This window comes from Enhydra lutris, unplaced genomic scaffold (genome assembly GCF_002288905.1).
Source record: "Enhydra lutris kenyoni isolate GAN:26980312 unplaced genomic scaffold, ASM228890v2 scaffoldscaffold19, whole genome shotgun sequence".
NCBI lineage: Eukaryota > Metazoa > Chordata > Mammalia > Carnivora > Mustelidae > Enhydra > Enhydra lutris.
The window spans coordinates 38042229-38055227 of NW_019154103.1; the positions used below are offsets into that span (position 1 = coordinate 38042229).

Here is a 12999-nt window from a genome sequence, read left to right on the forward strand (position 1 = left end):
TCAGGAGAAGCAAACCAAAAAAAGAGAAGAGTGAAGTACTGCCAGCAACAGTACTACACATGATAACAAATAGTACACTATGAGACATTTAAATACCAATAAAAGCCTTTTAAAAAAATAACAAAATAACTACTCTCAGACTATAAACCTACAGCAATCGACACGTAAGAAAAGATGCTACACACCCTACGTCATCAGGAAACACAAATTAAAACAATGAGATAACACTACTGCCACATAATGATTTATAAGAAATACATATTTGGGGGCACCTGGGTGGCTCAGTGGGTTAAAGACTCTGCCTTCGGCTCAGGTCATGATCTCAGGGTCCTGGGATCAAGCCCCGCATCAGGCTCCCTGCTCAGCAGGGAGCTTGCTTCCTCCTCTCTCTCTGCCTGCCTCTCTGCCTACCTGTGATCCCTCTGTCAAATAAATAAATAAAATCTTTAAAAAAAAAAAAAAAAGAAAGAAAAGAAAAGAAATATATATTTGGTCATTCAGATGACCAGAATATATATCTCAAGATACATTAGGTCTTTAGCCACATTTTGTGAAAACACTTCAGAGCCATAAAGGTGAAATGGGTGTTTGGTAACTAATGAAGGTGAATCTTGAACCCACCCTAGATCACGGGCTGGTTGCCAGGGAGATCAACCTTATGATTAGAGGGTTGGGACTTTCAGTCCCAGCCCCCAACCTTCAGGGAGGGAAAAGTGGTTGGAGGTTAAACTAGCCAATGGCCAATGCATTAGTCAATCATGACTATGTAATGAAGTCCCCATAAAAACCTAAGAGGACAGCTTTCTGGCCCTTTTGGGAGAGCTTCCACACTTTGGGATCCAGAACACCTACATGTGTCACCAAGCCAGGGCCCAAGCTGCACAAGGACAGAAGTTCCTTTGTTTGGGCTCCTATCCTACATCTGACTGTTGATTTGTATCCTTTATCATGTCCTTTAATAAAATCGTAAACCTAAGTAAGTGCTTCCCTGAGTCTACAAAACCACTCTAGCAAAGAAACTTGAACCTAAGGAGGAGGTAGCTGGAGCCTCTAATCTGTCCATGATCAGTCAGAAGCACAGGTAACACCCTAGAGTTTGCAAGTGTTATCTGAAGCAGGGGGTTGGTGAGTGGTCTTGTAGGATGTAATCCTTAATCTTGGGATCGGATGCTATCTCCAAGTAGACAGTATCAGAATTTAAGCCGAACTTTCAGACATGCTGCTGGGGTCTCAGGGCTTCTTACAGCATAACTTTTAACATACGATCTAGCACTGTCCTTGGTATTTACCCAAAGGAGATGAAAACTTAGGTCCCACAAAAACCTGCACATGGATGTTTACAGCAGCTTTATTCATAACTGCCAAAACCTGGAGGCAACCAAGATGCCCTGCATCAGGTGAACTGGTGAATAAACTGTGCTACATCCAGACAATGGAATGGTGCTCAGCATTAAAAATAAATAAGCTATCAAGTCATGGAAAACCATGGAGAAACCTTAAATGCATATAACCAAGTAAAAGAAGTCAGTCTAAAAAGGTTACATATTGCTTATTTCAAATTATATGGTATTTGGAAAAGGCAAAACTATGGAGACAACAAAAAAGATGTGGTTGCCAGGAGTTTGGAGGGTGGGAGGTGGGAAGCAAGGGATGAATAGGTGGGTCATAGAGGATGCCTAGGGAAGTGAAACTCTCCTGTATAATACTACAATGGTTCATGCACGTCATTATAAATGTATCCAAACCCATAGAATGTGCAAGACCAAGAGTAAACTACGGACTCCACAAAGGATAATGATGTGTCAGGGTAGGCTCATCACTTGTACCTAATGTACCACTCTGGTGAGGGATGCTGACAGGCGGGGGGGGGGGGGGGAGGGGTGCTGCCTGCGTTGGGGCAGGGAGTATAAGGGAAATCTCTGTACCTTCTGCCTAATTTTGCTGTGAATCAAAAACTCTTCTTAAAAAAAAAAATGCTCTAAAAAATTACATTTAAAAAAAGCACCGCTATTTAAATGCATTTTCTCTTAACTTATTTAAATCAAGGTATACATCCTAACATTCTCTAACTGAACTTGAGGGTATCACCATATAGTAGTAATCACACAAAATTTACAAAGCTGAGTCATCCAGAAAATGTAAATTATGTTCATCGTATTTTGTTTAAGAAAGCGATGAATTGTGCAATTCATTTTTAAACTGTTAAAACGTAATTATAAAATGTAAATACATGTTTTTCAACTGCTAAGAAGCTGTTTGGGAGCCTAAGAGCTGTCCTCGGGAATTTGGGCAATTAACATAGAAATTATATGAATCACACACCATCAGATGACAGCACAGAAAGAAGACATTTTTGTAAAATCATAAATTCTGTGATCCCTTCACAGAGCTTACCACTTAGAGGCTTGAAATGTTATTCTTCTACGCAACACAGATTTTTTTATTAACATTTACAAAGCAACTGGCAGTTTATTCTTCAAATCCTAATCCCTTAGTTCATGAATATTCAATATTAATTTAAAAAAAAACAATTCTACTATTACTTAGTAAAGAGAAATGCAGAGTATTTACTTCAAATGACTTCAACAAGACCAGTTTTGTCATGAAAGGAAAAATGAGTGATCCAAAGGAAGATTATAACATAAGGTTCAGGGGTGCCTGGGTGGCTCAGTGGGTTGAAGCCTCTGCCTCTGGCTCGGGTCATGATCCCAGAGTCCTGGGATCAAGCCCCGCATTGGGCTCTCTGCTCACTGGGGAGCCTGCTTCCTCTTCTCTCTCTGCCTGCCTCTCTGCCTACTTGTGATCTCTCTCTGTCAAATAAATAAATAAAGTCTTTAAAATGAGGTTCAAAGGAGTTGACCAAAACAAAAAAAAAGTCTTGAAGAAGTATTAAAAATAAGACACTCAAGCAGACACAATTTTAAAATAACATTTCAATATAAAAGAAGGCTTCCACTAGAGCAGACCATAGAAATCCACGTGTCACACACAGCTTTTATAAGATTTCATTTTGAACAGTGACTCAAGAAGGTGTAAGAAGGTACACAGTGAATAAAGAAATCTGCCTACTTAACATTAATCGTGCAGTGAAGATATATATATAGATATACATATATATCTATATATATATATCTCACAGGAATAAAGAGGTTAAAACCCACACTGTGATTTTACACTATTCCAGCTTTTTCCTTTTTAAATCTGATACAGTGCACCAATCTCCACAAAGGAAAAATACTTATAAACGTGCACAAAGGTCTGTCTGAACAAAGTCTCTCTTTTGAAATGCTCATGTGTGTACAAAGTCCTTGAATGCACAAGAGTAAAGAATGAATAAGAAGGCTTTAATTCCTCTTAAAAGAGTAATCACCAAAGTCCAGGCAAAGTCAAAAGGAAAAAAATATATAAGCAAATTAAAATCACTACTAGAAGATTCCATTTTCACTACTTTTTCTTTTCTATCTGTTCCTGACTCCACACAAAGCTGGTGCTTTAAACTCAAAACATCACTAAAAAGCCCATGTTCACAGCCATCTCACTTATAAAAATGCTTTAACTCTTCAGCACTTAAACTCATGTGACTTAAGCTTACTCTTAATTTCTTAAAAAACAGGAAATCATGTAATCTGGGAAACAAATTTTCTCTGCCCATCTACTTCCCAAGTACTACATAAAAATTAAGAAGCAGGGCTTTTGTAAATAGGAGAAAGTAAGGATTAAAGCCTTTGTTCTTTGCAATACTTGCCAAAGAAATATTTTGTTTTCTTGCTGAAAAAGGAGTAAAAAGATTACTGTAATAGTTAAATGCCATTTCCCAAGCTCTGAAGGCTTTTCCTAACAGGGACAAACATATCAGATTTGCTTTGCCATTTCTACAAATAGAATGCTGTTACATGTGCCATTGTTTGGATAAAAAAACATCGGGCCATAAGGAAGTTGTGACTTCATATCTCACAATAAAATGGTGGTGAACCTTTGTTAGTTGTTATGCAATAGTCTGTTAACAACTACCGTGAAATGAAAATCTCCCACAGACACTGTTCGTCTAAATACAGGTGCGCCTGATTTTAACAGAAGACACAATCCGGAAAGTTGTGTATCTATGCAATCTTATTTTAAATCTGTCATGATAGTTTGCTATCAAAAGGCACTCCCCCCAAAAACACTACCTGAATGCAACTAATTTTAGATATTTGAAACTTACTTTTCTTAAAGTAAGGCAGATTTATATTTTTCAGGGATTTCAGACAGCTGAAGAGAAAAAAATACCACAGCTCTTCCTATCAGGAGCCTGTCAGGGAACACACTTTCAGTAAGCAAGTGCTATTAGTTCCAACTGAGAGGAAGAAGCAGGGAATGCCACAGAGAGCAGATAAGTCTCCAAAGAATGGTCAGAGAAGAAGCTATGACCAGGAGTTGAAGCCTGAGTCACGTTACTGCTAAGGTCTTGAAGAAAAAGTGACTGTATACCACAAGGTACATTTAAGCAGGGATGATGGGTAAGTGCTGATTGGTTTATGTTTCTATTTTTCTTTGTGAGTGAGATGTCAGGGATGGACTCTAAAGGCAGAAAATAAAGTCTGACTTTCTCTGATATGAAAACTGACCACGGTTTGAGACTTCAGAATAAACTACTACAAACATAACCTAGAACTGACTTTTTTTAGAAAGGCAAAGAGGTAACCCAATGGGAAAGAATAGGGTATCATAAAAAGAACCTCAACCCCTAATTCACACCATATGAAAATTAACTGTAGACTGTAGAAGAAAACATAAAATGTCTTCATCTCCTGGGGACAAAGATTTCTCAGGATTCAAAAAGTAATGATCATGAAACAAAAAACCGGATAAATAACTGATTTCACAAATATTTACAACTTTTGCTAACTACTGACATCACTAAGAAAATGAGTAGGTAAGCCACAGACTAGAAGAATCTATTCACAGGACATATATCTGGGAAAGAATTTATATCCAGAATATATAAAGAATTCCTATAAATCAACAATTAAATGACACACAAGTCACAAAAGAAGATACACAAATGGTCAATAAGCACAAGTAACAGAGCTCAGAATCATTAGTCATGGAGAAACAAACCACCACCACATATCCACTACAACAGCTAGAATGAAAAAGAAGGACAACTCCAAATATTGTCAAGACTTAAACAAACTGAACTCTCATTCGTTACTGGTGGAAACAGGAAATGGTATGAAGCTTGGGGGTACTGATGGGCAGTTTTTGATAAAGTTAAACGATATCTACCATAGGACCCAACAGCAATTCCAATTTCAAGTATTTACCCAAAAGAACTCAAAACATACACCCACTGAAAGATTTTTTTAAAATTCCTTATAGTAAAACACTTAATAATCAAAATGTTCATCAACATTAGAATAAATAAACCATTTTGTGTGGTATATTTGTGCAATGGAATACTACTGAACCTCAAAAAGAAACCTCTAAAAAAAGTTACTGATACTTGAAAAACAAACATTAATCTCATAGTGAGCAAAAGAAGCCAGATGATCCCATGTATATGAAGTAACAGAACCAGCAAAACTAATCTATGGTGACAGAAATCACAATGGCTACTTTTGGAGAAAATGGGGGAGAGAGCACAAATGAAGTCTAAGGAATGATAATAATGTAACTCCTGACAGGCTTGTGGGCTACCCACATGTGTACATATGTCAAAAATCACACATGATATACTCAAATGTTGTAAACTTTACTCAATGTAAATTTTATTTTAAAAAATGAACTTTTCAATAAAATAAGAATTACAAATACTGTCAATTCTAGTAAGCTTGCTTTACATACTGCTATTAGTTACCAATTCTGAAACAACATTCTGAGAATCTTAGGCTTATAACTATGAGTAAAATAGAGTAGTGGTAACCATAGTTCTCATTATTGGCAAAGGAAGACATATAGAGAGAAAAGACAAGGGAATTACACATATGGAAATGGAGGTACTACTTTGTGGTCTTAGAATGAAATTTAAAAGTATCATAATCAACTCGGGATTCTTAGTAGATAGGTATTAATATATGTATGTGTGGACATGTATTTCACATACACATATGCATTTCATAGTTCCACTGCAGAAGGGGCCTAGAAGCAATAACACACCAGTAGCAATGAGTACACCCAGTGCCCAGATCTTGCTTTCTGTATAACATTATTCAATAAAAGAACCCAGGGAAACTTGAAGAAACGTCTGTTTCTGGGTTAGAGCAGAGAAACTACAAGATGAATCTGGAACAAATTGTAGCTCCAGAACGTAAAGTTATCAAAGAATCATGAGGATAAGCCAAAGGACAGAGCAGCCAGCTGGACTGGGCAACCAATGGCCAAATCTGGGACAACATGAGTATCGAAATAAATAATGACAGCAGTGAACTATACTACTTTCAGTAAGAATCCATGAGTCCTTGCTTACTTCAGTCAATAAATGGGAAAAAGAGAAAAAGCTTCTGCTTACATTAGATTATCAGTAAATACATAAGGACTGATGAATTAGAAAATCATCAATGGATGGTAACTAAATCTAGTGGGTAAAATTTGATGAGGAGCAACATATTTGTATTTACATAATCTCACAAATTCACTTACAAAATACTTTTGAATGGCAAAGGGAAAATAGGAAACTTGTTAAGTATAACTGAGCAGACACAACACTAAGCAAGGGATGAAAACTACATGCAACCAACTGACATCATATACCACCTGACATGGCACACTGACAACACTTCACTTGTGATTCTGTGCTACAGATGCACACTCAAATATAATCATGAAGAAATTATGAGACAGACTCAAATTGAAGACATTCTATAAAATATCCTATAGATACTCCACAAAAATATGAAGGTCATGAACCAAAAAGAAAGGTGAAGGAGTGTTCCAGACAAAGAGACTAGAGAGATGTGACAAATCAATGAAATACATGTTCCTGGAATGAATCCTTGACGGGGGCGGGGGGGGGGGCTGTAAGAAACTCTGTGAAGTTGATATTATTTTATAAGGAACCCTCTTTAAAAAGTTAAATAATTTGTTTCAAGTCATACAATTTCTATACTGTAAACAGAACCACTACGGTATGTACTCTCAGCATTCAATGTATTGGGCAGGATGCCATCTCCTTGGCTGGCTGTATAGAAAGCCAAAGTCTCAATCAAAAATCTTCACACACACATTAAATGCAGTTAAAATTAAGTATTCTCTCATAATCTTTAATAAAACTAATTTTACGCATCTGCCTAACTGTATCAAAGTTGAACATTTCAAGTTGTCATATTAAAAAAAGAGTGAATGTAAGGATCTGTCATTCATTTATTCTAGAGCAACTTACTTTAAAAGAATTTTATTAAATATAAATCAAAGTAAACTCTAGTCAGATGTGATAAAGAAATTACAACAGAAGCAACTGTAATCCCCGCAAAATTGAACCATAATAACAAATAAAAACTCACACTCTTAGGATAGTTACTAATTCAAATTTCTGTACTTATGAAAGGTACACATACCTTTTCCTAAATGTGTGTTTATGCTCATATATCTAGCTGTTCCTGTAAGGCTCTTGTGTTCTCTGTATGGTATGTGTTTCTTTGTCTCTGGATCAATATATTCCTTTGCCAAACCAAAATCTATAATATGAATAACTTGCTGGGTTTTGTTTCCTGGTCGTCCTATTAAGAAGTTCTCAGGCTTTACATCTCTGTATATCAAGTTCTTTGAGTGGACATACTCCATGCGAGAGATCTTGATTCACACACAAAAAAAAAAAAAAGAAGAAGAGAAAAGGAAGAAAGAAAGTTTTATTTCAGGCTGTCACTAGCATAAAAAAGCATGATAGAGACAAAACAAAATTCTCACAATGAAATCAACATAAAGAAGAGACCTATCAGAAAACAAAAATAATCTTACGCATCTGCCTAACTGTATCAAAGTTGAACATTTCAAGTTGTCATATTAAAAAAAAGAATGAATGTAGGGATATCTGTTTCAACCCTTTAAAAGTAATATAATATCAGTCTATAGTTTCTCAAAAATATATCCAATTAGGACCAAAAGTCTTTGCTTTCACTGTATTGGTCAGTTACAAATCTAAGTATTTGAATTTCATGAATTCCTTTCATACTGGTGAGCCGGATTCAGTCAGCACTTACAGATGATCCCACCTCAGATAATCAAAAGCATTACTAATACCAAGTCTTGAACTGATACTTGCAAAAACACGTATTCATAAAGTTGCCATTTGTTCTTCCTTATCAATTCAATCAGCGAGCAACTGTTACAGTTGTATTAAAGAAACTGAGATCTAAACCATTAAATAAAAATAACACAGTACCCTTTAGGATATCTTTCTTTTTCTTTTTTACAATGTATTTGTGTCTTTCCTTAGGTATTAAACGTTTTAAAAGATCCTGAAACCAGAAAATCTTGGAAGATCACTTTAATGATAATACAGCACGTTTTCACCAATTCTTTTACACATTTTCAAATAAGGTTCATTGTACAAAATGTCACAATGTAGGACATTACAAACAAGAAAACAAAATTGCTTCGTTTAGCAGTAATAATAGTTGACAACAAAATGTAAACATACAGTCACTTAGGCCATTTTCATTTGTTAACAAATTCTGGATCCTAATATACAATATTTCTATGACCCATACTTTTCAGTAATGATATACGTTGAGCATTTTCCAGGTTATAAGACCTTTTTTTAATATGTACTTTTTAATAACTACTTATTATTTTACATCTATTAATAATTTACTGAACTAATCCTGTAATTTCTCTACATTTGGGTTGTTTCCCTCATTATGAAAAACATCCTTGCACAAAAAGCTTAAGGATATGTGAACAGTTCCACCAGCTATATTTGTAGAAGTGGAATTAATGAGTCAATGGAGAAAAACAACTCGCAGATTTTGCAACATACTACTGGCAGAGATTTCAAAACTGCCTTAAATCATCCTCTGAGTGGTTTCCCCTCAGGTTCTCTGAAATTTAAATATTTTATAAGACTCCCTCACTGTTTCTTCTTTTCCTGGGCCATTAGAATTTATTACTACTAACATTATAAATCCACATTTCTGGGAGTTCTCTTTTCTATGCATTCATCTTCTCTATGAAAACAGGGCTAGAAACAACTCTCAAACTTGAGAACGTTCTGACTTAAAGCAGTAAGGTATTAATTCTTTCACCCAAATAAAATACAGTTGGCTCAGTTATTTTAAGTTCCATGCATCCTAAAAAGACAGTGAGATGATAAGTAGAAACTTCATTAGCTCAAATGTTCTGTAAAGGTAACGTCCCAAAGCCTGAAACTTGCAATACAAATGTGTGACCAAAAGAACCATACAAACCGTCCAAACAGCTTCAGAACCTCCTGCTTGACTTACCAGCTGGATGGCGATCATGAGAACGGTCTTAAGGGAAAACGTCCTGTCACATAAATCAAACAAATCTTCCAAACTAGGTCCCAGCAGTTCGAGCACCATGGCGTTGTATTTACCACAAGGGCCAAAATAGTAAACTTGAGGTATACCATCTGGGAGAAAGAAAAATGATTTTAATCACTTCCTCATCTTAAATGTCAAACTTCTCTTCCTAGGAAATTAATAAGCAATTTAAGAAATAATTTTGTATTTTTAAGATGTGCAGCAGTATTTGAGCTTTTTGCCTACACGTAATGAACTTTTTCTGAGCCAACCTTCTCCCTCCCTGTACCTTCTGCATGTTCCACAGGCAGCCTGGTCACACCTGTCCTGTAGCTGCATTACTGAACGACATCACAGACAGTGCCTCCGTGTTGGTCTCCAACACCGCACCAGAGACGGAACGGGGTCTTTTAGCCTCATATTTCCATGGCCTAGAGAAACACTTGCCACACAGGAAAGATCCAATTTTTTTTTTTTTTTTTTTTTTTTTTTTAAAGCAAGTAGTCACTGCTCTCTTAAATAAGTCTGAGGGAAGCATAATGCTAGCATCACCCTCCCAGATTCCCATCCTCTGGTATACACACACACAGTACACTTCCTTCCCTATGAGTGCAGGTAAAACCCCCAATTTCACTCTTGCGGGTAGGTTACGTTATGTGACAAAGGTGACGACATCAAGGCCCCATCAGTGGGCCTGATCTAATCAGGTTGAGTCCTTTAAAAAAGAGGGTCTAAAGGTCAAAGATATTCAAAGCAGCAGAGAAGCTCTCCTGTTGGTTTTTAAGATACAAACTGTCCTGTCATAGAAGGCGCCATATGCCCTGGAATGGTGGGCAGGCTCTAGGAACTGAATCCCATAGCCACAAGGAACTGAACTCTGGAAATAACCAGTGAGCTTGGAAAAGGACTCTGAGCCTCAGGCCAGACTCTTGTCCAGGCTTACACCTTGATTTCACCCTGGCAAAACCCTCAACAGAGGACCCAGTTCAGCCATCCCCAGAGTCCTGGCCCAAGGAAAATGAGAGATAAGGGTCTCGTGCTCTATGCCACTAAATACTAGGTAATTTATTATATGAGAATGTAAAACAATACAAACTCCAAATATGAAGTCTAAATGCACAGAAATAATCTGTACTTGATTTTTTTGAACTAAGAGTTTCACAATAAACGAACATATCATCAGTGATCAATTTATCTTAAAATACATTTATTTATTCATTTGTACAAAGCAAACTTCTTCCATCTTCAATGTCTCACTTTTACTCACAAGTGATTTTTTTTTTTCTGCTCACTAGTTTGATTCTAGTAATTTCAGAAGGGAAAAGACTCTCTCAAGATGTAACTTCCCTATTCTTTTTTAAACTGTCCTCTTCTTTTTTAAATATATTTCAGTTTGCTTCTCCATAACATTAGTAGTTTGGATAAGACCAGTTTTTCTCAAATGTGAATGAGTGAGCCAGCAGGCCATCTGGGGACAGGAAGACAAGATAATAAATCATGGTGGGGGTGGGGGAAGGGGGATAAGTTCAAACTGCATACATGACATCCCTTCCCAGAAAGATTCCTGACCAACCCCTCCATGTGTGTATATCAGCACACCCCACCACACACACACTTAACACTTCTCATCATCACAGAGTATCACTATTTTAGTATAAGCCACTCTTACCAGAGCCTGTCTTGCATTCATGTGTCAGATTTACCCCTCACATGTGTAAAAGCAGGAAAAAAAAGTTCAGAAATAGTGAATGAGAAGCTCACTAGAGTTTATTCTTTAATACTGCTTTTATTATGCTATTAAGAGCCTGGAGATGCAATTAAGACATTAAAACTTCTCAGCTACTAAGTTTTTAAAATTATTTCCACAATGCCTTTTATCCCCCCACTCTATCCCTGAAAGTTAATTTTCATGCTGTTAATTAAGAAATCTCTAATAACTTACTTCTACTCTTTAGCTTATTGCTTCTGATCTGTAGGACGAAAGCAAACCAGATCAATCAAGCTTGTTAGAACTACATATGGAAGGTAAAAATAAACAGGTTCTGAGGTTCTTCCATGAAAGGACTGTCAAGGGGCTTTCTGACTTCCTTCTGAGTCACCATCTGTATTCCTAATAATTAAAGTTGTTGTGAAATGACCTCTCAATAAGGTAGCAATATACTTTGGTTGATTAAATGACTGACTTAGGGACGCCTGGGTGGCTCAGTCAGTTAAGAGTCTGCCTTCAGCTCAGGTCATGACCCCTGGGTTCTGGGGTGGAGCCCCCATCGGGTTCCCTGCTCAGCAGAAAGTCTGCTTCTCCCTCTGTCCCTCCCTCTGCTGTGCACATGAGAGTACACTGTCTTAAAATCTTTTTTAAAAAATAATAAATGACTGATTTATTCAAATGTTTTCAAAGGTTTCCAAAAACAGAAAATCGTTTCAGAAATCTCACCATCTTAAGTAATTCAATGAATGCTTACAGAACATCCACTATATCCTTATGCACATAGTGGGACACTATGGATTAGGGAGGACACCATGATCAAGGATAATTTAACCCAGGAATGCAACTTTAGGTTAACATCCAAATATCCACCAATGCAACTCACCACAGTAACAGAATAAATATGAAAAACCATCACATCATCTTAATAGATACTAAAAAAGCATGTGACATTAACTCTCAGCAAATCTGGAATTGAAGGTAACTCCTTCAACCTGGTAAAGGGCCTCTATGAGAAACTCATAACCAACATCATACTTAATGGTGAAAGAATGAATGTTTTCCATTCATGGCTGTGATCAAGACGAGGATGTCCACTTTTACCTCTTTTATTCAACAGTACAATGAAGCAAAAGAAAAAAATAAATAAAAGGTGTTCTCAAAAAATGAACAAAGATAGTCTGTTACTTTAAGAAAAAGTGAAATAATTTACTTGTTCCTATTTGTTACCAATAATAAAATTCAAGCTTTCACATGAAAATCAGATTTTGGCTAAATTCATATCTGCCAGGATGACCTTTGAAAGCTTCCCAATACTAAAAAGAAGAAAAACAGAATACCTTTTCTGATAAAACTGTGGTGATATTAACTATTATGACTTAATTTTAGGTAGTAAATATGGCAATAATTGAAAATCTAATTCAGTAAACCAGTATTTTCCAAGTGACCAATGTATGTGTTTATAAAACCATGCAAAGGTAAATGATCTAAAGTACAGTGGGTTTTAATGTAAGAGAGAATAGGAAAAGGTTTTTCCATGTGGCTTCTAACTCTATACTGCAACTTGAAGAAACTACCACTGGTCAAGTTTTAGTGTAGTGTCAAAAGGATAGTTATAATTTAAAAGTTAATTAATTAGCCTAGACTAACAAGGCTGTGAGTTAAAATCTTGTTAGAGAAATATGAACTGGGACATTCTGGGCGGGGGGGGGGGGGGGGAGCCCTCACCTTTCCAAAAAAAAAAAAAAAATGCATACAACAATACTGAAGCTGTGTTGTTGGTAACAGTGAAAGAAAGAAAGAAAGAAAGAAAGAAAGAAAGAAAGAAAGAAAGAA

At 36.4% G+C, this 12999-nt stretch overlaps 1 protein-coding gene across 5 annotated transcripts in view; it reads right to left on the reverse strand.

Moving 5' to 3' along the window:
- LOC111148387 (casein kinase 1 gamma 3) overlaps positions 1–12999 on the reverse strand; it is a 110354-nt gene that overhangs the window by 35856 nt on the left and 61499 nt on the right. For all 5 annotated transcript variants that reach the window (XM_022504901.1, XM_022504898.1, XM_022504896.1 and 2 more), the window contains exons 5-6: positions 9420–9568; positions 7536–7770 (exon numbers count right to left, since the gene is read on the reverse strand). In XM_022504901.1, the coding sequence (XP_022360609.1) occupies positions 7536–7770; positions 9420–9568 (384 nt within the window). The remainder of the gene's footprint in view (positions 1–7535; positions 7771–9419; positions 9569–12999) is intronic.